Genomic DNA, 22,103 nt, shown 5'->3' with positions numbered 1-22,103 from the left:
ATTTTTGAAAAATAAAGAACAATTATCTACCATATTTCAGTTAGTACATTCATTGTCTGATGCTTCTGGATTAAAATTATATAAAACAAAATGTGAAATATTGTGCCTTCATGAGTCAAATGAAAGGTAGGTGTTGACATGGCTGAGAGACTAGAACTAAAATTTTCTCCTAAATTAAAGCTCAAAATACAGGAACTGGTCATATAATTAGAATATCAGCAAAAAGTTGATTTATTTCACCTATTCCGTTCAAAAAGTGAAACTTGTATATTATATTCATTCATTACACACACTGACATATTCCAAATGTTTATTTCTTTTAATTTTGATGATTATAATTGACAACTAAGGAAAATCCCAAATTCAGTATCTCAGAAAATTAGAAACGTTTGAAAAGGTTCAATATTGAAGACACCTGGTGCCACACTCTAATCAGCTAATTAACTCAAAACACCTGCAAAGGCCTTTAAATGGTCTCTCAGTCTAGTTCTGTAGACGACACAATCATGGGGAAGACTGTTAACTTGAAAGTTGTCCAAAAGAGGACCATTGACACCATGCACAAAGAGGATAAGACACAAAAGTTTATTGCAAAAGAGGCTGGCTGTTCACAGAGCTCTGTGTCCAAGAACATTAATAGAGAGGAGAAGGGAAGGAAAAGATATGGTAGAAAAAAAAGTGTTCAAGCAATAGGAATAACAGCAACCCAGAGAGGATTGTGAAACAAAACCCATTCTAAAATGAGGGGGAGATTCACAAAGAGTGGACTGCAGCTGGAGTCAGTGCTTCAAGAACCACTACACACAGACGTATGCAAGACATGGGTTTCAGCTTCACATTCCTTGTGTCAAGCCACTCTTGAACAACAGACAGTGTCAGAAGCGTCTCGCTTCAAACAGGACTGGACTGCTGCTGAGTGGTCCACAGTTATGTTCTCTGATGAAAGTACATTTTGCATTTCCTTTGGATATCAGGGTCCAAGAGTCTGGAGGAAGAGAGGAGAGGCACACAATCCACGTTGCTTGAGGTCCAGTGTAAAGTTCCACAGTCAGTGATGGTTTGGGGTGCCATGTCATCTGCTGGTGTTGGTCCACTTTGTTTTCTGAGGTCCAAGGTCAACACAGCTTCCTGCTGCTGACCAACTTTATGGAGATGCAGATTTCATTTTCCAACAGGACTCAGCACCTGCACACAGTGCCAACACTACCAGTACCTGGTTTAAGGACCATGGTATCCCTGTTCTTAATTGGCCAGCAAACTCGCCTGACCTTAACCCCATAGAAAATCGATGGGTTATTATGAAGAGGAAGATGCGATGTGTCAGAGCCAATAATGCAGAAGAGCTGAAGGCCACTATCAGAGCAACCTGGGCTCTCATAACACCTGAGCAGTGCCACAGACTGATCGACTCCATGCCACGCCGCATTGCTGCAGTAATTCAGGCAAAAGGAGCCACAACTAAGTATTGAGTGCTGTACATGCTCATACTTTTCATTCTAATAGTTTTTAGTTGGCCAAGATTTCTAAAAATCCTTTCTTTGTATTGGTCTTAAGTTATATTCTAATTTTTGGAGATACTGAATTTGGGATTTTCCGTAGTTGTCAGTTATAATCATCAAATTTAAAAGAAATAAACATTTCAAATATATCAGTCTATGTGTAATGAATGAATATAACATACAAGTTTCACTTTTTAAATGGAATTAGTGAAATAAATCAACTTTTTGATGACATTCTAATTATATGACCAGCACCTGTATATTCAGTAATTGGCTACAAAGAGATCTGAGTATTATAGGCAGGGTTCTCTTAGGGTTCTGTTATTTGCACCTCTTGCCACATGTACAGTTTATCTATCTCTGTCGCTGATGAGGGATTCACATGTGATAAATGCAGGGAAATAGTTAGGCTGACAGAGAAGATTTCAGAATTAGAGACACGCATCCAAACTTTAATTGAGGACAGTAAGAATGTTAGGGCTCTAGATACGGCTTTGGATGCGTCTAGCTCAGGGACTCCTGTACATTGTCCGGTTCCAGCAGAGCCCCTGCAGCAGGGCAACTGGGTGACGGTGAGGCAGCGTAGTCGTGGGTCAAAACACCGCTCTTCTGTTCCGATCAAAACATTAAACAGGTTCTCCCCACTCAGTGATGCACCCACTGAGAAACCTGATGAAAGTGCTCTAGTTATTGGTGATTCTATTGTACGGAACGTGAATATAGAGACACCAGCCACCATAGTCAAATGTTTACCGGGAGCCAGAGCGCCTGACATCTTGGCAAATTTAAAAGTGCTGGCTAATGCTAAACGTAAATACAGTAAGATTGTTATTCATGCCGGCGCTAATGATGTTCGACTTCGCCAGTCGGAGATCACTAAAAATAACATTAAAGAGGTGTGTGAACTTGCAAGCACGATGTCAGACACTGTAATATGCTCTGGTCCCCTCCCTGCTTACCATGGTGACGAGATGCATAGCAGATTGTCATCACTCAATGGCTGGATGTCTAAGTGGTGCCCACAGAATAACATAGGTTTCATAGACAATTGGACGAGCTTTTGGGGCAGACCTGACCTGTTTAAAAGAGATGGTCTTCATCCCTCCTGGGGTGGTGCTGCTCTTCTGTCTAGAAATATGGCACATAGTCTTAGTGTTTATACTTGACTAACTGGGGCCCAGGTCAGGAAGCAGACAGACTGGCTAAACCGACCGTCTGCTAGCTGCCTCCCGTCACAAAGGTCAGTTAATTCTCAGCACATAGAGACTCTTTCACCTAGATATCACACTATAGAGACTGTGTCTGTTCCCCGAACTAGAAAATACAAAAAACGTCCAAACCAAGTTAAGGTTAACAATTTAATTGAGGTTCAACAAATAAAAAACAAATGCAATATGGATAAACAAATGATAAAGATTGGCTTATTGAATATCAGATCCATTTGAAAACACTTTTTGTAAATAATATGATAACTGATCATAATATAGATGTGCTCTGTTTGACAGAAACTTGGCTAAAACCTGATGGTTACATTATTTTAAATGAGTCCACCCCCCAAGATTATTGTTATAAACATGAGCCGCGTCTAAAAGGCAAAGGGGGAGGAGTTGCTTCAATTTATAACAACGTTTTCAGGATTTCTCAGAGGGCAGGCTTCAAGTATAACTCGTTTGAAGTAATGGTGCTTCATATAACATTATCCAGAGAAACCAATGTTAATGATAAATCCCCTGTTATGTTTGTACTGGCTACTGTATACAGGCCACCAGGGCACCATACAGACTTTATTAAAGAGTTTGGTGATTTTACATCCGAGTTAGTTCTGGCTGCAGATAAAGTCTTAATAGTTGGTGATTTTAATATCCATGTCGATAATGAAAAAGATGCATTGGGATCAGCATTTATAGACATTCTGAACTCTATTGGTGTTAGACAACAACGTTTCAGGACCTACTCATTGTCGAAATCATACTCTAGATTTAATACTGTCACATGGAATTGATGTTGATAGTGTTGAAATTATTCAGCCAAGTGATGATATCTCAGATCATTATTTAGTTCTGTGTAAACTTCATATAGCCAAAATTGTAAATTCTACTCCTTGTTACAAGTATCGAAGAACCATCACTTCTACCACAAAAGACTGCTTTTTAAGTTATCTTCCTGATGTATCCGAATTCCTCAGCATAATCCAAAACCTCAAAACAACTTGATGATGTAACAGAAACTATGGACTCTCTTTTTTCTAGCACTTTAAATACAGTTGCTCCTTTACGCTTAAGGAAGGTTAAGGAAAACAGTTTGACACCATGGTATATTGAGCATACTCGCACCCTAAAGAGAGCAACCCGAAAAATGGAGCGCAGCTGGAGGAAAACAAAACTAGAGGTATTTCGTATTGCTTGGCGGGAAAGTAGCATATCCTATAGAAAAGCATTAAAAACTGCTAGATCTGATTACTTTTCTTCTCTTTTAGAAGAAAACAAACATAACCCCAGGTATTTATTCAATACAGTGGCTAAATTAACGAAAAATAAAGCCTCAACAAGTGTTGACATTTCCCAACACCACAACAGTAATGAATTTATGAAATACTTTACTTCTAAAATCGATACTATTAGAGATAAAATTGCAACCATTCAGCCGTCAGCTACAGTATCGCATCAGACAGTGCACTATAGACCCCCTGAGGAACAGTTCCACTCATTCTCTACTATAGGAGAGGAAGAATTATATAAACTTGTAAAATCATCTAAACCAACAACATGTATGTTAGACCCTATACCATCTAAGCTCTTAAAAGAGGTGCTTCCAGAAGTCATAGGTCCTCTTCTGACTATTATTAATTCCTCATTGTCATTAGGATATGTCCCCAAAACCTTCAAACTGGCTGTTATTAATCCTCTCATAAAAAAGCCACAACTTGACCCCAGAGAACTTGTTAATTATAGACCAATCTCGAATCTCCCTTTTCTGTCCAAGATACTAGAAAAGGTGGTATCCTCACAATTATATTCCTTCTTAGAGAAAAATGGTATATGTGAGGATTTCCAGTCAGGATTTAGACTGTATCATAGTACTGAGACTGCTCTCCTTAGAGTTACAAATGATCATACCTGTCAAGTTTTGGATTTGAAAATAAGGGAAATTTTCCAGCGCCCATTGCGAGCAGTCCCACCACCCCAACAAAGCTCCAGTATCCCTTACATTTTAAGACAGGTGTTATAGCCCAAATGAAAACACAAAAGGGTATATATGAAGAGCATTTATTTAAAGGCTTATTTGCATATTTTCTGTTAATTTAACATTGCTTGTTTTTACATTTACATTTTATTTTAATTCCACACATTCTTTTCATTTCATATTGCTTTTCTTTTACAGTTTTTCTTTTCATTTCACAACTTTTCTTTTACTCTTTTAGTGAGTTGTTGTACCAATTTGTTGCAGACTTTGCATTCTTTAAAAAAGTAAATTCGCAGTCCCATTTATCACGGTATTTACACATGGGTTTTGGTTTTTTGGCAGGTGTGCCTTCACTCTCTATTGTAGCATCCATCATCCGTCTCTGTTTTTTCTTTCGTTGTTGTTGTTTTTCCCACATTATAACTCATGTCATCTGACCTCAAACACCCCTCGCGACAGGCTACTACAGGTGGGAGTTATCACGAGACTAGTGACAGAGCTCAGATTGGGAATGTTTTTATTATTATTATTTTATTAATAACGCAGGTAAAAAAATAAATAAATAAAAATACGGGAGATTTACGGGAAAATACTAATACGGGAGGCCGTGGGAAAGAAGGGTAAAATACGTGACTTTCCCGGCCAAAACGGGATACTTGACAGGTATGCAAATGATCTGCTCTTATCATCTGATCGTGGGTGTATCTCTCTATTAGTTTTATTGGATCTTAGTGCTGCGTTTGACACAATTGACCACAACATTCTTTTGCATAGACTTGATCACTTTGTTGGCATCAGTGGAAGTGCATTAGCATGGTTTAAATCGTACTTATATGACCGCCATCAGTTCGTAGCAGTGAATGAAGATGTATCATATCGATCACAAGTGCAGTATGGAGTACCTCAAGGCTCAGTACTAGGGCCGCTACTCTTCACGCTTTATATGTTACCCTTGGGAGATATCGTCAGGAAACATGGTGTTAGCTTTCACTGTTATGCTGATGATACGCAGCTCTATATTTCCTCGCAGCCCGTTGAAACACACCAATTTGAAAAACTAATGGAATGCATAGTTGATATAAAAAAATGGATGACGAGTAATTTCTTACTGCTAAATTCAGACAAAACAGAGGTGTTAATCATAGGGCCTAAAAACTCTGCTTGTAATAACCTTAGAACACTGTCTAAGACTTGATGGTTGCTCTGTCAATTCTTCGTCATCAGTTAGGAACCTAGGTGTGCTATTTGATCACAATCTTTCCTTAGAAAGCCACGTTTCTAGCATTTGTAAAACTGCATTTTTCCATCTCAAAAATATATCTAAATTACGGCCTATGCTCTCAAGGTCAAATGCAGAAATCTTAATCCATGCATTTATGACTTCAAGGTTAGACTATTGTACTGCTTTATTGGGTGGTTGTTCTGCACGCTTGGTAAACAAACTACAGCTAGTCCAAAATGCAGCAGCAAGAGTTCTTACTAGAACCAGGAAGTATGACCATATTAGCCCGGTCCTGTCCACACTGCACTGGCTCCCTATCAAACATCGTATAGATTTTAAAATATTGCTTATTACTTATAAAGCACTGAATGGTTAAGCACCTCAGTATTTGAATGAGCTCCTTTTACATTATACTCCTCTACGTCCGCTACGTTCTCAAAACTCAGGCAATTTGATAATACCTAGAATATCAAAATCAACTGCGGGCGGCAGATCCTTTTCCTATTTGGCGCCTAAACTCTGGAATAACCTACCTAACATTGTTCGGGAGGCAGACACACTCTTGCAGTTTAAACCTAGATTAAAGACCCATCTCCTTAACCTGGCATACACATAACATACTAATATGCTTTTAATATCCAAATCCGTTAAAGGATTTTTAGGCTGCATTAATTAGGTAAACCGGAACCGGAAACACTTCACATAACACCGTACTTTCTACATCATTAGAAGAATGGCATCTACGCTAATATTTGTCTGTTTCTCTCTTATTCCGAGGTCACCGTAGCCACCAGATCCAGTCTGTATCCAGATCAAAGGGTCACTGCAGTCACCCGGATCCAGTACGTATCCAGACCAGATGGTGGATCAGCACCTAGAAAGGACCTCTACATCCCTGAGAGACAGCGGAGACCAGGACAACTAGAGCCCAGATACAGATCCCCTGTAAAGACCTTGTCTCAGAGGACCACCAGGACAAGACCACAGGAAACAGATGATTCTTCTGCACAATCTGACTTTGCTGCAGTCTGGAATTGAACTACTGGTTTCGTCTGGTCAGAGGAGAACTGACCCCCCAACTGAGCCTGGTTTCTCCCAAGGTTTTTTTCTCCATTCTGTCACCGATGGAGTTTCGGTTCCTTGCCGCTGTCGCCTCTGGCTTGCTTAGTTGGGGTCACTTCATCTACAGCGATATCATTGACTTGATTGCAAATAAAAACAGACACTATTTCAACTGAACAGAGATGACATCACTGAATTCAATGATGAACTGCCTTTAACTATCATTTTGCATTATTGAGACACTGTTTTCCAAATGAATGTTGTTCAGTGCTTTGATGCAATGTATTTTGTTTAAAGCACTATATAAATAAAGGTGATTGATTGATTAAGCAAAGTCGAAGGAGTATCTAGCTTTGTTTATCCGGCATTATCTCTTTTTGTTCGAGATTCATCATGTAAAAAAAAATAATCAATGGGGTGTACCAACTTGAGATCAGTTGAGATCCCACTTTTGGATTCTGCTCCTATTCGGCAGAGGTATCGGCGAATCCCCCCTTCTGACTATGTTGCGGTTAAGGAACATGTGCAAAAATTGCTTGCGAGTCAGGTGATTAGGGAAAGTAGTAGCCCCTTTGCTTCCCCTATAGTTGTCGTAAAAAAAAAAAAGATGGCAACATACGGTTATGTGTCGATTACCGACAGTTAAATCAAAAGACAAGGAAGGATGCCTTTCCCTTGCCCCGCATCGAAGAGACCTTAGATGCACTTTCTGGGGCTCAGTGGTTTTCAACGGTTGATCTAGTAAGTGGCTATAATCAGGTTCCTGTGGCAGAGCAAGACAAGGGTAAGACTGCTTTTTGCACACCCTTTGGGCTTTTCGAATTTAATCGGATGCCCTTCGGGTTGTGCAATGCCCCAAGTACATTTCAACGGTTGATGGAACGTATGTTTGGAGATCAACGATTCCAAACCTTGTTGTTGTACTTGGATGATATCATTGTCTTTTCCACCAATGTTGCCCAACATCTTGCACGATTGGAGTTGGTTTTTAGCCGGTTACAGCAGGAGGGCTTAAAGGCCAAACTGGAGAAATGCTGTTTTTTCCGTCAGGAGGTTCATTACTTGGGGCACGTGGTTTCAAAAGGAGGAGTTTCTACCGATCCCAGTAAGATTAGCACAGTGGCAGAATGGAGGCGACCTAGTAACGTTGCAGAGTTGCGATCATTTTTGGGCTTTGTGAGTTATTATCGGCGTTTTGTAGAGGGGTTTGCCAAGTTGGCTGCTCCTCTGCATTGCCTGGTAGCGGAGTTGGGTGGGACAAAGAAAAAGAGGGGCTCAGGTAGACCCATAGAGAGCTGATGGACCCCAGAGTGTGAGCAGGGATTCCAGTCTCTCAAAGGGAAATTGGTGGCAGCTCCGGTGTTGGCCTATGCCGATTTTACGAAGCCCTTCGTGCTTGACATTGACGCTAGTCATTTGGGATTAGGGGCAGTGCTTAGTCAGGAGCAAGGTGGAAAGTTATGACCAGTGGCCTATGCCAGCCGAGGGCTGAGGCCTACAGAAAAGAATATGGAAAATTACAGTTCCATGAAGCTTGAACTCCTTGCCCTTAAATGGGCGATGGTGGAAAAATTTAAGGATTATCTCCTGGGTCATCAGTGTACCGTTTATACAGATAACAACCCACTGAGCTACCTGAATTCAGCCAAGTTGGGTGCAACTGAGCAGAGGTGGGTGTCTCAGTTGGCAATTTTTGATTTTGAAGTAAAGTATCGCCCTGGTCGGGTTAATGGTAATGCCGACTCATTATCAAGGCAGTATTCCTCCTGCACTCGGACGCAGTCCCTTGGTACGCCATTGCCCCAGATACTCCATACAGTTGACATCCAACAGGAGGATGAAGGTGAGTTGGTAGGTGCAGAGCAACATGCCATTGTCGCCTTACCATTTCATTCTAAGGAAGAGCTCCAGCAGATGCAGTTAGATGATCCAACATTGAGTGAGTTCCTTGCATTTTTTTCCAGAAATAAGTACCCTTCTAAGGTGGAGCGTCAGTCAATGTCGAAATCTGGGCTGGAGCTCTTGCGACAATGGGGTCGATTGTTTGTTAAGGAGGGATTGTTGTACCGCCACCTCCAACTTCCTGATGGTGGGGAGGAGGTGGACCAATTGGTATTACCAGAGGTTTTATGGAACGAGGTATTTACGCAGTTGCACGATGGGCATGGCCATCAAGGCAGGGAACAGACTTATGAGCTAATTCGTAGGAGATGCTATTGGCCAAATATGAGCACCTATGTACAAGAGCATTGTCAGAACTGTCAACAGTGTACTATTTCAAAGCCCAGTTATCCAGTAGCTCGTGCCCCTACGGGACACTTGTTGGCATCTAAGCCCAACCAAATAGTGGCAGTTGACTTTACCACCTTAGAACCATCTAGTGATGGACGTAACTTGATTTCGGGATTGCATGGTGTTCGCCACCACGCTGGCGCAATTTTATGTATGGTTTAACTTTAGTTATTTAGTAATCTGGGGTTATTGTATTTGGGGTTGCTTCCTGCATATTGACATCGCTCACTTACGGAGCAGATTAACGGTGACGCAATCCTTTTGATTTTTATTTATTTGCCGATTGTAGTTGTTGTGTGTGTGTGTGAGTTTAACTGAAATTGTGTGTTTGTTTGTTTCTTTATTTTATTTTGGGTTTTGTTGTAATTATTAGCTATTATCATTTAGGTTGTTTTTTAATTGATTTAGTATTTTGATTATTTTGTTATTCGAGTTGTATTATTTCTTTGATCTGCTTTACATTAGAACTGCTCAAGAATGTAGTGTAGTTATTGTGGGTGATTGTTTTTTTTTATTCATTTAATTTGTCTTATTTTGGCTTATTTGGTTTGTGTTGGGTGGATTTACATAATTGTGTTCTTTATTTGGTTTGAAGTGTTTGTGTTTATTATTTGAGCAGTAAATTGGTTATTGCAATCAGAGAAAATAAACTAACTTGATTAGTTTATTTTTTTTATATTCCTCTTTTCTTGTATTTTTTTGAATTTTTTTGTGTTGGTCAGTGTATGGTGGGCGGCCCCTGTAGGCCAACCACAACAAAGCCCATTTCGTTGACCTGTTTCCATCGGTCGAAAGGGTCTTTTAATTATTACTGTCGAGTTAATGTGGTGGTAGTAATTTAATTGATTAATAAATTTTGTTATCTGTGATTTTTGTCTCTGCTCGTCCTTTTCATTTGGTTGAAAGCCTGGAGTACGGGCCTTATTAGGATGAGTTGACTGTAATACAGTCACATGATGTATTTATTAAATTAATTTGGAGGAACAAACATCATCATTTAAGAAAATAAATTGGTGGGTTTTTGTTAAATGTGAGCCAAAATCATCACAATTAAAAGAACCAAGGACTTACTGCAGTCTGTGTGCACTGAATTGATTTAATACACAAGTTTCTTAATTTTTATTTGAATCGCTGAAATAAATTAACTTTTCCACGACATTTATTGAGATGCACCTGTATACATATATATAGTCAAACCAAAAATTATTCAGGCACCAGATATAATTTTTTACATTTGTTTACTAGTGGGTGAAGGACACTATAGTTCATTTACATAAGTGAAGATAGCAATATAAATATTATACCCCAAAACTTGAATGAAATAAATTTTAGTTTGACTCACTCTCTCTGTCTGTCCGTGTGTGTCTGTGTTTGTGTGTGTGTGTGAGTGTGTGTGTGTGTGTGTGTGTGATATCCTAGGTTCTTATCTAACATGATCACACTGTCTGATTTAACCAAGTGTATTGAACTTTTGGCTCTTTGTATTTTGTTTAATTTTAATTTGTCAAATGTGTTATTTGTCACAAAATATTATTTGAAATGTATATTAGTTTTTTAATATGTGTTTTATTTTTATGCATGTATTATTATTATTTTTATTTTTATGAAATTGAAATCCACTTTAGTGATGCCAGTGTTTGGGGGTGTGAGCTGCCAATCTTAATGAAAAAACAAATAAGTGTACAAGAAAAGTTAAAATAATACTAATACTAATAATAATTGAGCTTGTCTATAATGATATGAACAACATTAACACATCAATGAACAAGGAAATGTTTAAAATCTGTTCAGTTTTATTGATAATAGACTACCACAAAAATATAAACACTGACAGTATGTTTGCCCTGTTTTACTGAAAACGAACTGGTCTCATTGGTTTTGTGATGGGTTGTTTTCTGGGTTTAGATGACAACATTATTCATTTATAAATAAATAAACATATCTATTGATGTAACAATATTTAGACAGTGAAAGTTAAGCTAGTTTGAGAACTTCTTTGACCATGACACCCAGACCGTCATAGATCTCATGGATCGGAGCGTTGCACATGAACGCACTCGTAGTCACCAGTTTGTTCTTGGTATCGATGTGCACCTCGCCCACGTTCTTGTTCAAGTGTTTGCAGCCCATTTCAACCATGGTTTTAGCCACTTGAGCGTATGGCCACCTGCAAGCATAAGAAAGACAACACTGAGTTCAGATCCAAAGCACCTCTGAACCATTAACATCATCAGAACCCAGAGCAAAAACCTGCCCAGACTCACTTCTCACACTCCGAGTCGTGGCCGACGGTCAGCTCACACCCGGGAATAGCTTTGGCTGCCAGCACAGGAGAGATGCAGCACATGCCCATGGGTTTCTTGGCCTGATGGAAAGCTTTAATGACCTTCTCAACCTCAGGTTCAACTGAGTATTCCTTGCCTTTGGTGGCCCAGTCGCTCAGGTTTTTAGCCACTCCAAAACCACCTGTACGGCACATTAATAGTTAAATTTAATACCAAAGAATGAAGAAAGAAATCTAATTTTCCTTGAAATTAACATACAAGGTGTCACTATGCTATTAATTAAAGTTTCAGACTTTCAGTTTCAGAATTCAAAACTTCCTTGTTAGTCTAAAAACATTTTTTACTGACACGGCCAGTTGCATAAAAGGCATAGATAGTCTTACAAGTTAGTCAACTTTCTTTTCTTTTTTTTTCTTTTTTTACGTTGCTAAAAAAAAAAAAATGGATATTGGTCTAGCTTGAAACTCCATATTTTCAGCTATGTGAAAGTCTCAGTAGAGTTTGGTTCAGTTAATTTCTCTGTGGATTCTTTGGTAAACCAGTGGCATTTGACAAGTTTTGCAAACAGACTTTTACAGAAATTAATGGAACAATATGTAAGCGTGTTAACTCTAATGTCTCATCTGTGATCAGTGGTTTTTGGTTCGTAAGACCTACAGTCGGAGGTTCATGCTGCACAATGGTTTATTGTTTTTAATTCATCAATAAATCAAGCCAGTGACTAAACAGTTTGCACTGTTCCCCTTAAGCCCAAGCAAATCATGATCCCATATATTGCTGCAACTCTTTTTATGATTAAGCACTCTTGGAAGCTGTAATAATATAAATCAAAATAGTTTTACATGTATTACATATTTCATATGCTACACAATCATCACAATCAAGTGTTTACAAGCCCAAAATAGACCCGCACAAGTAAACAATTTTAAAATCAGAGATAATAGTATTTTATTTCTAAATTATGAGGTAAGTAGGTAAATAAATAAGTAGCCTAAATAAATAAACAGTCTAGTGCCAACAAGTGCACCTTACATTATAAAAATGGATGCCATGTTGATTTCAATTAATTTTAACATTCATATCAAGGACGTTACTTGTCATAATATAATGAAGCAGCAGAAGTCAAAACTGCAGCACGCACTTATAATAAACAGAACTTGATCGTCCGTCCATTCATTTGTATTTTAATGAAGTTATCATTCTATATTTATTTCTATAGTCCTCCTTCGTGCAGTGGGCGCGTGTTTGATCACCTGGGATGATGAGCGCATCAAAGGCGCCGACGTCCAACTTGACCAGGTCTGTGACGTCACCCCGGGCGATGCGCGCGCTCTCCTGTAGCACGTTCCTCGTGTCCGTCACGGGCTTGCCTTCACAGTGGTTCACCACATGCATCATCTCAGCATCAGGCGCAAACATCTGGACCTGCAAAGCAACGAGCTGCGTGTGAGAGCGCATTTTCACATGTTCTGTTTATGTTTAAAAAAAAAAAGATTTTCAGAGTGTTCTTTCGAACCCTTTTTAAGCTTTGTGTTGTTTTATTTGCGTGCTTTACCTTGGCACCTGCTCGACTGAGGTGCACCATCACAGCAGACGCCTCGTGGACCTCTGTGCCGTCATACACGCCGCAGCCGGCCAGAATCACTGCCACGCGCTTTACCATGCTTACTGTGCTCAAACACACACACAGAAAGAGAGAAACGAAATATTAATGCTGGCCTCTAACTCCACGCATTCATTCGAACAGTAAGGGACTCTTCTTGGCACTGAGAAAAGATGTGGCAAGCAGGCAGCAGGTGGCAATCACCTACACACAGACAGAATTAAATATTTACATAACACTCGTGCCCTAGAGATCTTGCCAAGGTAACACCAGATCAGTTTCCACGGAGTTCACGTAAACAAGCACTGAACAGAACCCGGATTCAGGGATTATTTCTTTATTACAAAAGGTTTTCACGTGCTGATAAAAAACGATGGTTAACATTTTGAAGTAAGTTTAAGAAATATCAGAACTGTTGGCTAAAACAGAAAATTGCATACCTGCTGTTAAAATAAAAGATGTTTCGATGTTCAACAATCTTAAACTTTTCATGAAACCTAGACTTGCGGTCGTTTAATGCAGGGCTGCAGCTTACCTTGTAAAGAGAGTTGAGTTGAGGTGAGGTGAGAAGTGAAGAGTGTTTCTCTCTCCACGCACTTGAGTGCTGCTTATATCGAGTCGGGACAGTTCCTCCCATGAAGGCGTGTTCATGGAAGGAAAAATTAAACTATAGGGCTATTGTCTCTCTTCTCCCGAACAGACTTTGCTTAGTCATACCTCATACCTGAGTTCAACTGTATGTGTTTGTATTGGTGCCATATTAACCACACTGTACCGAGGCTGAAGATTAGCTTCACGTGAATGAAAGAGGGAAGTGTGGAGAGCTCTGGAGTATATATTAGGTTATAAACTTTAGTAGCCTATATCTTTATTTGATAAGTATCAAAGTACTTGCATAAATGCAGCACAAGTTTTGCGTGTGTTTTAGTTTTTTTTTTTTTTTTCTTTTCTTTGTATGAAGTCAGTTCTCCTCAGATTCACACAGGTTCTATCCACAGGAACAGTATTTCACATCAGTTATGAACATATCACTTTACCATCTGACAACCACAGTTTCATAACACTTATCTTCATCTTGAGCTCTATATTTGTTGTTTCGTTAATTCATTTGAAACTAATGTAGCCTATAATAATTAATGTAAAACGTGTTTTTGGTTTTAAAAATAAATCTGCATTCATACAAAATCTATATTTTATGTTTTTTTTTCAGTTAATTAAACAAAAAGGCTAAAATAAGTTATATAATAATTACGTATATGGCAAAGGTTTGAATAAATAAAAGTTATTTGATTGAATTGATTTTGTTTTGTATTAAAAGAGTTGTTGTAATTTTCCAGAAGTGTAATAAAGGATGAGGAAACTCCAGGATAGGAGGAAATAAAGAGTTTTTTTTTTAAGCGCATGTCTGGCGTCACGTCGCATGACGTCACGGGTGTGTATAAAGCCGCGCGCGTGTGAGAAGAGCGCATCTGACTGAGGATGGCGGAGTCTGAATCACTGCACTTTTCCATCGGTGTCCTGGGCATCTCTGGGGGTAGGTGGCAGAAAACAGAAGAAGCAAAATAAGATATTTTAGAAATTATTTATTAGAGAGTATATAAGTTATAATCGCAGTTATTTATCTCGAAGTTACATATATAAATACATAAATAAATAAACCTTTTCGCAAGAAATGTCTAAATTTAAAAAAAAAATCATTTGCATAACAATTTTTTTTGTCATTGTAATAGGCTAAGTATAATAGTAATTCTTGTAAATTTAATTCTTTTTAATATGTGTTTTATTATTTAAGGATTATTTATTATTTCCCTCATCCAAGTATGAGGGCAAAACTAACGTGTTTACTGTACTACACTGGTGTGAAAACATTGATTCTGTTTATCTCTGGTAACCCTGTTCTCCCTAAAAGGAAAAAAAAAACGTAATGTTCATAGGATAATAGTAATAATAATAATAATAATAATAATAATAATAATGTCTTGTGAATAGGTTCTTTGTTGATTCTGGTGAATAACTATGCGAGCTCTCCAGAGGAACCTCTGATCACAAACACAGCTTTTGGAGTTCTGCTCCTCATATTCGCTGCTCTGCTTGTTTATTCAGGTATGTCTTACACATTATTGGACAAAAAAAAAAAAAAAAAAAAAAAAGATTTAATGTATTGCACACAGAAATGCAAATCACATTCACTGATTTTTTTTTATTATTTACAATTTGATCAAAAGTTTTATTTATTTATTTAATCTGTGTCTATAGTCTTTGTTGTCTTAGTTGTATAGTGTCAAAAAGATTTTTTCCTTGTTCAATTCATTAATTCATTAATAAATGTCACTATATCTAGCTTGAAATGTTACAAATGTAGTACATGTAGACTTGAAGCTCAAAGTAGATTATTTGTAGATAGATTTTTAGGAAAAGGGTGTGGCACTGTGACAATATCAAAACATTGCTGTTTTTGAGCTCTCTGACTTGACAACATTCAAGAGTTTCTTTTTTATATATATTATTATATATATTATTATATATATACTGTAAAGAATAACACATTTCACCTTTAAACTATTTTTGTGTAACTTTACAACATAAATCATACCGTGTAATCTTTTCTCTCTCTGTCCATCATTCTTCCTCTCACTGTCCTTTTATCCAGGTGTTCGACGCAGCCAGGCCCACAATGTACTCTTTGGTAGTCTGTGTCTGACGGTGTCAGCCCTATGGTGTGGTTCAGGTTTAGTGCACATACTTGCAGGCGAAAACATAATAAATAGCAGCAGAGGTCTGCGGGATGCCATGGTGCCAGGCCTTGCAGCTTTCACTCTGGCACTGCTTGTCATCTGCATCGTGGCTATTTTATGTCACGAGGTTGTCCTCTCATTCATCTCCCTGAGCATATGTCTAGCGTGCGCCCACCAGATTGCAGGTCTGGCAGATTCGGCCTTCGGACAGGCAGCCACCGCCGTCTGCTACCTCATGGTCTGTTTTGTGGGTGCTTACTTCGGAAGCGGCCGTTTGTTATCGTACATCACACAGAGAAAGATTCAGCTCCCCGGAACATTTAACAAAGATAGCATGAAACCAGTGCAAATTCAAGAGGCTAATGATGTTGTGACAGTCGGATTGATCATGAACCTGTTGTCAGCTAGTGTGCTAGCTTGTCCTCTGCTTGGTGTTGTCCCCAAGCTCTTCTCTGGCCATGTGCCCTGGCTGTGGACCGCTGGTGTCTTCCAGCTGGGTGTGTGTGTTAAGAGCTACAGATCTATGGACACCCTGGCAGCCACTTTCTATGGTTTCACATCCATCCTGAGGTTCACTGAAGGGTACACCGCACTAGTGGTGCACTTCACAAAGCAGGTGCCCTATTCCCCAGTGCCATTCCCAGTTGTATTCTCAGTGTTGTTTTTCATCCTGGCCTTGTTTAACTTGCAGGGAGGGTTTGTGAACACCATCTACCAGCTGTTTTTTGTGGCATACTGCATTGCAATCGCATCTGAACCCCAAAGCTTCTTTCAGAGGGGAACACAAGGCGTACAGGCCGCCATATTTGTTGCCTCCGCTTTTGTGCTCTTTATAACCCTTTATAACATGGCTTCCTCAAACAAGATCCCTACAGGTGCAGGCTTCCTTAAGAACCTGTTGGCCCGCAGTAATAGATTTGTCTTACAAACCAATGGTAAAGAGCTACACGCTCCCTATCTGGGCTACTCTAAATATGCAGATGCTGAGGTGTTGGGCCACGGCTGCAGTGTCCTGGCCGCATTTTCGATCACAGCCTCGCTTACTAGTGGAAACCCCTTGTCCATTCTGATCCTGCCTTGGGCTGTGGTTTCTGGTGGTGTGCTGCACCTGATATCTGGCTCTGTTGCATTCGCTCGAGGAAAGACCCTAGAGAGTACGACTTTCGTTCTTTATGGTATCTTGTGGACAGTGTGGGGACTGACGCGCTTCGGAGGCCTCTATGGAGATGTGCGTGGCCTACACCTAGCTGTGGGGATCATCAGTTTCATGGTCTTCAATGTGTTAGTTACAGCTGGAGCCCTGTTTCTCAACAAGGCTTGGTTCATTTACACCTTTACCTTCCAACTCATCCTCATTAGCTTCTTATTGGATGCAGTAGGCGCGCTGCCCTACGGCTATGACATCGGCGTGACCATTATCCTCGGGCTGGTCAGCTTCTACATGTTCCTGGCCAGCATTTTCAACTGCACCTTTAAAAGCCCACAAATGCCTTTCGGTGATCCTTTCATAAAGTTGAGCGGCTTTGGAGGAGGTAAAGACAGCTGTCCTCACCTTCCAGCCAAGAAGTCCTCATCCGTTCAGCAAATTGCAGGTGAGTCACTTGAAAATTTGCTATGTATTGGTGTACACATGAATGCATGCGTGTCTATACCAATATACTTTGCTTTCTTTTATGACAGAGATCATGAAGAACGGGGGCATATGTGGAATGCCCACAGACACCGTCTATGTGCTTGTAGCAGCATGTAACCGCCCACAAGCTGTTGAAAAAGCTTATAGGTCAGTTACCTTCTCCACTTCTATTTCAAGTTTATCAGTAACACTTCAGTTTGAGGACCAAAACTCACTATTTACCAATTGCTTACTATCATGCATATTATGTGCATATTGGCTATTTAATAATACTTATAAAGCACATATTAATGGCCTATTCTGCATGACCATATTTTAGATCCCTTAACCATACTTAAAAGTCTTTGGTATCTGTTCCACCAGTGTCACCTAACCATGCAATCCCACATTAATAGGGTAAAGAAACAGGCGAAAGAAAGACCCATGTCCTTATGGGTTTCATCTATAAAGCAGTTGGAGCCAGTCAGGGACCAGATCAGCCCTCTCCTCTGGGACTTTATGGAAGCTGCTTGGCCATCCTCCATTAGCTTAGTTATAGCTAGAGGTGGGTACTGTGATATTCACATTGTGCTTGTTGTGTACCACATTGTGTCATAACCCAGACCTCTCCATTTATTTGTAGCTCCATGGATGGAATTCTTCGGATTGGGTGACTCATCCAAATACATTGGCACACCGCAAAGCATAGCCATAAGAAACCCAGACTGCACTGTTGCTACACACCTCATTAATGCAGTATGTATGGTCATGTTTGCTCATAAAAAAGCTGTTTAACATACACCTTTACAGTATTATCCATGCATTTCTGTTTGACTAGGTGGGTCCCATTGCGGTAACCTCTGCTAATCCAACCGGTGAGGCAGATACTACCCATCATAACCAAGTTTATTCTAAACTTGGAGACAAGGTATGTAGGTGGTTTATTTGTTTGAAGATTCATAGGTATTTCCAATTGAGTGACTTAACTGTCATTGGCGTATATCCTGCAGGTAGATGGGGTGTTGTGTGATGGGCCGTCACCAGAGAATATCGCCTCCACAGTGGTAGACTGCACTAAAATTGAGAATGGCCAGATTGGGTTTTTCCGTGTTGGGCTTATTCCTAAATCGAAGGTAACTAGCACACATGTACCATTTTTCAAAATCGTATGCAGCTGTCTGAAGTTAACAGCAAATCTGTTGTGCTGTGATTTCCTCAAGGTTCTTCAGATCTTCGAGGACATTCAGAAGAAGCACATGCATGGTCAGATGAATACAGCTTTTGAGATGGATGTCACAGATTCTCACAGTCATATCAGTGTCTCACAGACAAATTTGTCAGAGACTCAGACGGACTCTGGGATTGGTCGAAATTCCCCTGCCGACTCACAGAGCTCTCTGGATCTCAGCCAACATGACCATCAGGAGGAGGAGGAAGAGTCTTTATAGAAACTGCCAAACACCCAATGCATTTCCATTGTACTGTAATTGTTCAATATGTATTGTACAGCCATTTAGTGTGTTAACATGAGATGCTTTGGACAAATGGGCCAGGAAACAAAAACATTACAATTATATGCATGAATAAAGATGGTAATAGGCCTAAATATTGCAAATAGGCAATATTAATGCATTGTTAATCATTTTTACCATATAAGTGCAGTTATTATCTTACTAGTAATTGTAAACCCTTTTCTATTTATTTATACATTTTGTGAAATATTACAATGTAACATTGTGTATATTTGTCAATGTGTTGTTTTATATTTGTAATAAACTGTAGATTTGTATAAAATATTGATAATTAAATAAATATGGAGTCCTGACTGAATACATCTACTCACAGTCATGCAGAGGATGGTAAAAAACCACTGAGTGAAAAGTCAAGCACTGAAAGTGTGTAACATTGATTGTTTTTTTCTGGCTGAGTCAATAACAGACAATGTAAAATGCTGGGGTGGGATGGGTCTAAAACCCCCTTCCTCAAATCTTGCCCTGGAGGTCCGATGCACTGCAATGTTTAGCTCCAACCCTGATCAAAGTCACCTGTCTGGGATTCTCTAATGATCCCATAGACATTAATTGGCATTGATTAGCATGCTAGAGCTAAACTCTAAAGAGCTAAACTCTGCAGGAAAGTGGATCTCGAGGTCCAGATTTGAGGATCCCTGGTCTAATAGGTTCTGCCAACATTAGGGTGTTCCCCTCGAACCCTCTAGTGCCACCAAGTGCAAAAATTTGTATGTATGTAAACTTTGTAAACTTTTCATGGATTTGTATTTGGTTTGGCCTAATGAACCAACATTTAGTAGGAATCACAGCCACAGAAGTGTACATGTGAATTTCAGTGAAAACATAAATAATACAAATTTGTCAGTAATTTGGCAATGACTCTAAGAAAAATATATACGGTAAGATGGGGGAAGATGCCCCCCTTAGTGCATTTACTTTGAGCATATTTTAGATGTGCAGGATCAGCCAGTGAGTTGATAAGAGAAATAACACAAAAATGTCTGCATAAATTGTAAGACCTTCTTAATATTTTTTTCAAATACTGGGGTGTGATGGCCTTCTACTTCGTTAATAATAACAGATTTCTTTCAAAGTGTTATTAATAGAAAAATGCAAAAATCTTATTTTGTTTTATCACATTTTAATATAAAGATACAGGTTATAGGACCTGCCACTAGAGGGTGCACTACCAAAACAATAACAATCGCCTGGTTTGATGACGCTAATAAGGAGCGTGGAATGATGGGATTTGTTGTCTTCTACCCAACCACTGATGGCAATCAATCAGACGGAAAGATAAATCATGGATTCAATGCAAATTCGATGATTTGCGTGAGTAGATTACATACAAAGTCAATTCAAAGACGCGATCAGACTATGGATCAGACGCGTCCTCGCGCAGGTCTAGAGATGCGATGCCCCACGTTTGCCGTGTATGCCCTATAATACTAATCTTGTCGATCGTTATAATAGCATAGGTTTTCTGTAAAGATATGAATCAAAACAACTCACCAGTCGAGTAAAACACAAGCGAGATTGGCATCTCTTTCTATTTGAAGTTTTTCGCGAAGCTACTTCCGCATTTGTCCATGACACTGTTGTCATGTGGTTTCTACGTCAGTAAAGGCGGTCACAAAGGGTAACTAACATCATTGACAGGCGAGTGCACTGCCCCGTGTCACTGTTTAGAATGGGAATTTTCCATAGACAGTAAAAGAAATGGACTCAGCGACCACATTGGATTCAACAGAGACAAATAAAGTCAATTAGAAGCAAGCACTGAGCTTGATGACGTAGATGTCACGTGAGCAACCTGTCTGACAATTGTAAGTCTTCTAATCGCTGTGCCAAGAGAAATCTGAATCACCCACCGAATCTAGCAGACGTTGTTGAATAATATTGTCCTGTTGCTTTTATGGACTCTCTATGGGCTTCTCCCTTGACTTCATGCCTCCTAAAATTTTGTGTTTCTTTAGAAATAATGAATGGACAAATGGAGTCTTTAAACGCCTCAGATGTAAAGTTATTCGCTGTCAAAGTGACGCCAAAATGAATGGGAGTCAATGGAATGCTAACAGCAGGTGGGGGTCCGCTAGTCAATGGCGGCGCCCAGGGGTGCTTCAAAAAAAATATGAAACCCTGCCCCCCTGGAATTTTCTCATGATTTACAAGTAGTTAAAAACATTAGAGATATTGTTTGTAATCAGCTGGACAAAATATATAACACTAGCCTAGTGGTTTTTGGATATTTTACTGCAAATCCCTTACAAATTGTACCTTTAAATATCATTTCAGAAATCATACAGCGTTGTTCTAACATTGCCAATTCTTGAAAATGTTCAAACTCCTGCAAACAGAATATTTTAATGACAGCAAACCTCAGGCAGGAGGTGAGGTTGTAGCTTGATAACACTTTGGAGTATTACAATGAAAAACTTGACACCTTGACAAACTGGCAGCTTAATTACAAGTTAAACAGTGAGTGACATGAAGCAACTTCAGATTTCTTGAAAAAGCATTGTTTTAAACCGGTTTGCGTGTTGTTTCAACCATGAACATAAGACTTTAATTTGGCTTTATTTAGGCTATATTTCTGGAAGGATATAGTTTTATATTTCATTCACTATGTATATATATTTTTTATTTTTTTCGTTGTTTTGAATGCTCTAAAACAGCTTCTGGAAGATGAAGAAGAAACAGTGTTAGGGTTAGAGTCGGTAAACTCATCCCCAGCCTTCATTAAATCCCTCTCAACACTGGGTCAGATAATGTTCAGATAAAGCTTATCAAGTTTTCTCAGTAGTTTGCTATTGTTGTAAACTGTTTCCAGTAACACACCAAATGTTTTAATGCCAAATACCTCACAAGGTGAGGCTGTAGGTTGGTGACGCTTTGGCGGGTTAAAATAACTTGACAAACTGCCATTAAAATAACCATAAACATTTACAGGAGTCACTAACTGGTCAATAAGTATTGCTTTCTTCAAATCACATCGAAAATGTATAACGTTTTTGTCAGTGAAACCTAATAATGTTGAGTTGCATATGATTTTAGTATCTGAAATTATTCTTTATTTATAAACGACTGACCTATAATATT

At 39.2% G+C, this 22,103-nt stretch overlaps 2 protein-coding genes across 2 annotated transcripts; one reads left to right on the top strand and one right to left on the bottom strand.

Annotated features, from left to right (window-relative positions):
- Positions 1-11,031: 11,031 nt before the first annotated feature.
- On the bottom strand, positions 11,032-13,845 carry LOC127970996 (glutamine amidotransferase-like class 1 domain-containing protein 3, mitochondrial). The gene is made up of 5 exons (XM_052573734.1): positions 13,682-13,845; positions 13,099-13,211; positions 12,797-12,968; positions 11,523-11,724; positions 11,032-11,425 (listed from the first exon to the last, which is right to left on the bottom strand). Exons 2-5 carry the CDS (start codon positions 13,204-13,206, stop codon positions 11,233-11,235), a joined length of 675 nt encoding a protein of 224 aa, XP_052429694.1. The 5' UTR covers positions 13,207-13,211; positions 13,682-13,845; the 3' UTR covers positions 11,032-11,232.
- Positions 13,846-14,590: 745 nt separating this feature from the next.
- Positions 14,591-19,345, top strand: si:ch211-153b23.4 (uncharacterized protein LOC335392 homolog). The gene is made up of 9 exons (XM_052573703.1): positions 14,591-14,680; positions 15,136-15,249; positions 15,797-17,473; positions 17,562-17,661; positions 17,910-18,058; positions 18,137-18,249; positions 18,332-18,421; positions 18,504-18,626; positions 18,714-19,345. Exons 1-9 carry the CDS (start codon positions 14,626-14,628, stop codon positions 18,939-18,941), a joined length of 2,649 nt encoding a protein of 882 aa, XP_052429663.1. The 5' UTR covers positions 14,591-14,625; the 3' UTR covers positions 18,942-19,345.
- Positions 19,346-22,103: the final 2,758 nt, after the last annotated feature.

Source organism: Carassius gibelio, chromosome B14 (genome assembly GCF_023724105.1).
Source record: "Carassius gibelio isolate Cgi1373 ecotype wild population from Czech Republic chromosome B14, carGib1.2-hapl.c, whole genome shotgun sequence".
Classification (NCBI taxonomy): domain Eukaryota; kingdom Metazoa; phylum Chordata; class Actinopteri; order Cypriniformes; family Cyprinidae; genus Carassius; species Carassius gibelio.
Note: the sequence above shows the minus strand (reverse complement) of the source record. Positions and strands in the feature narration are given on the sequence as shown.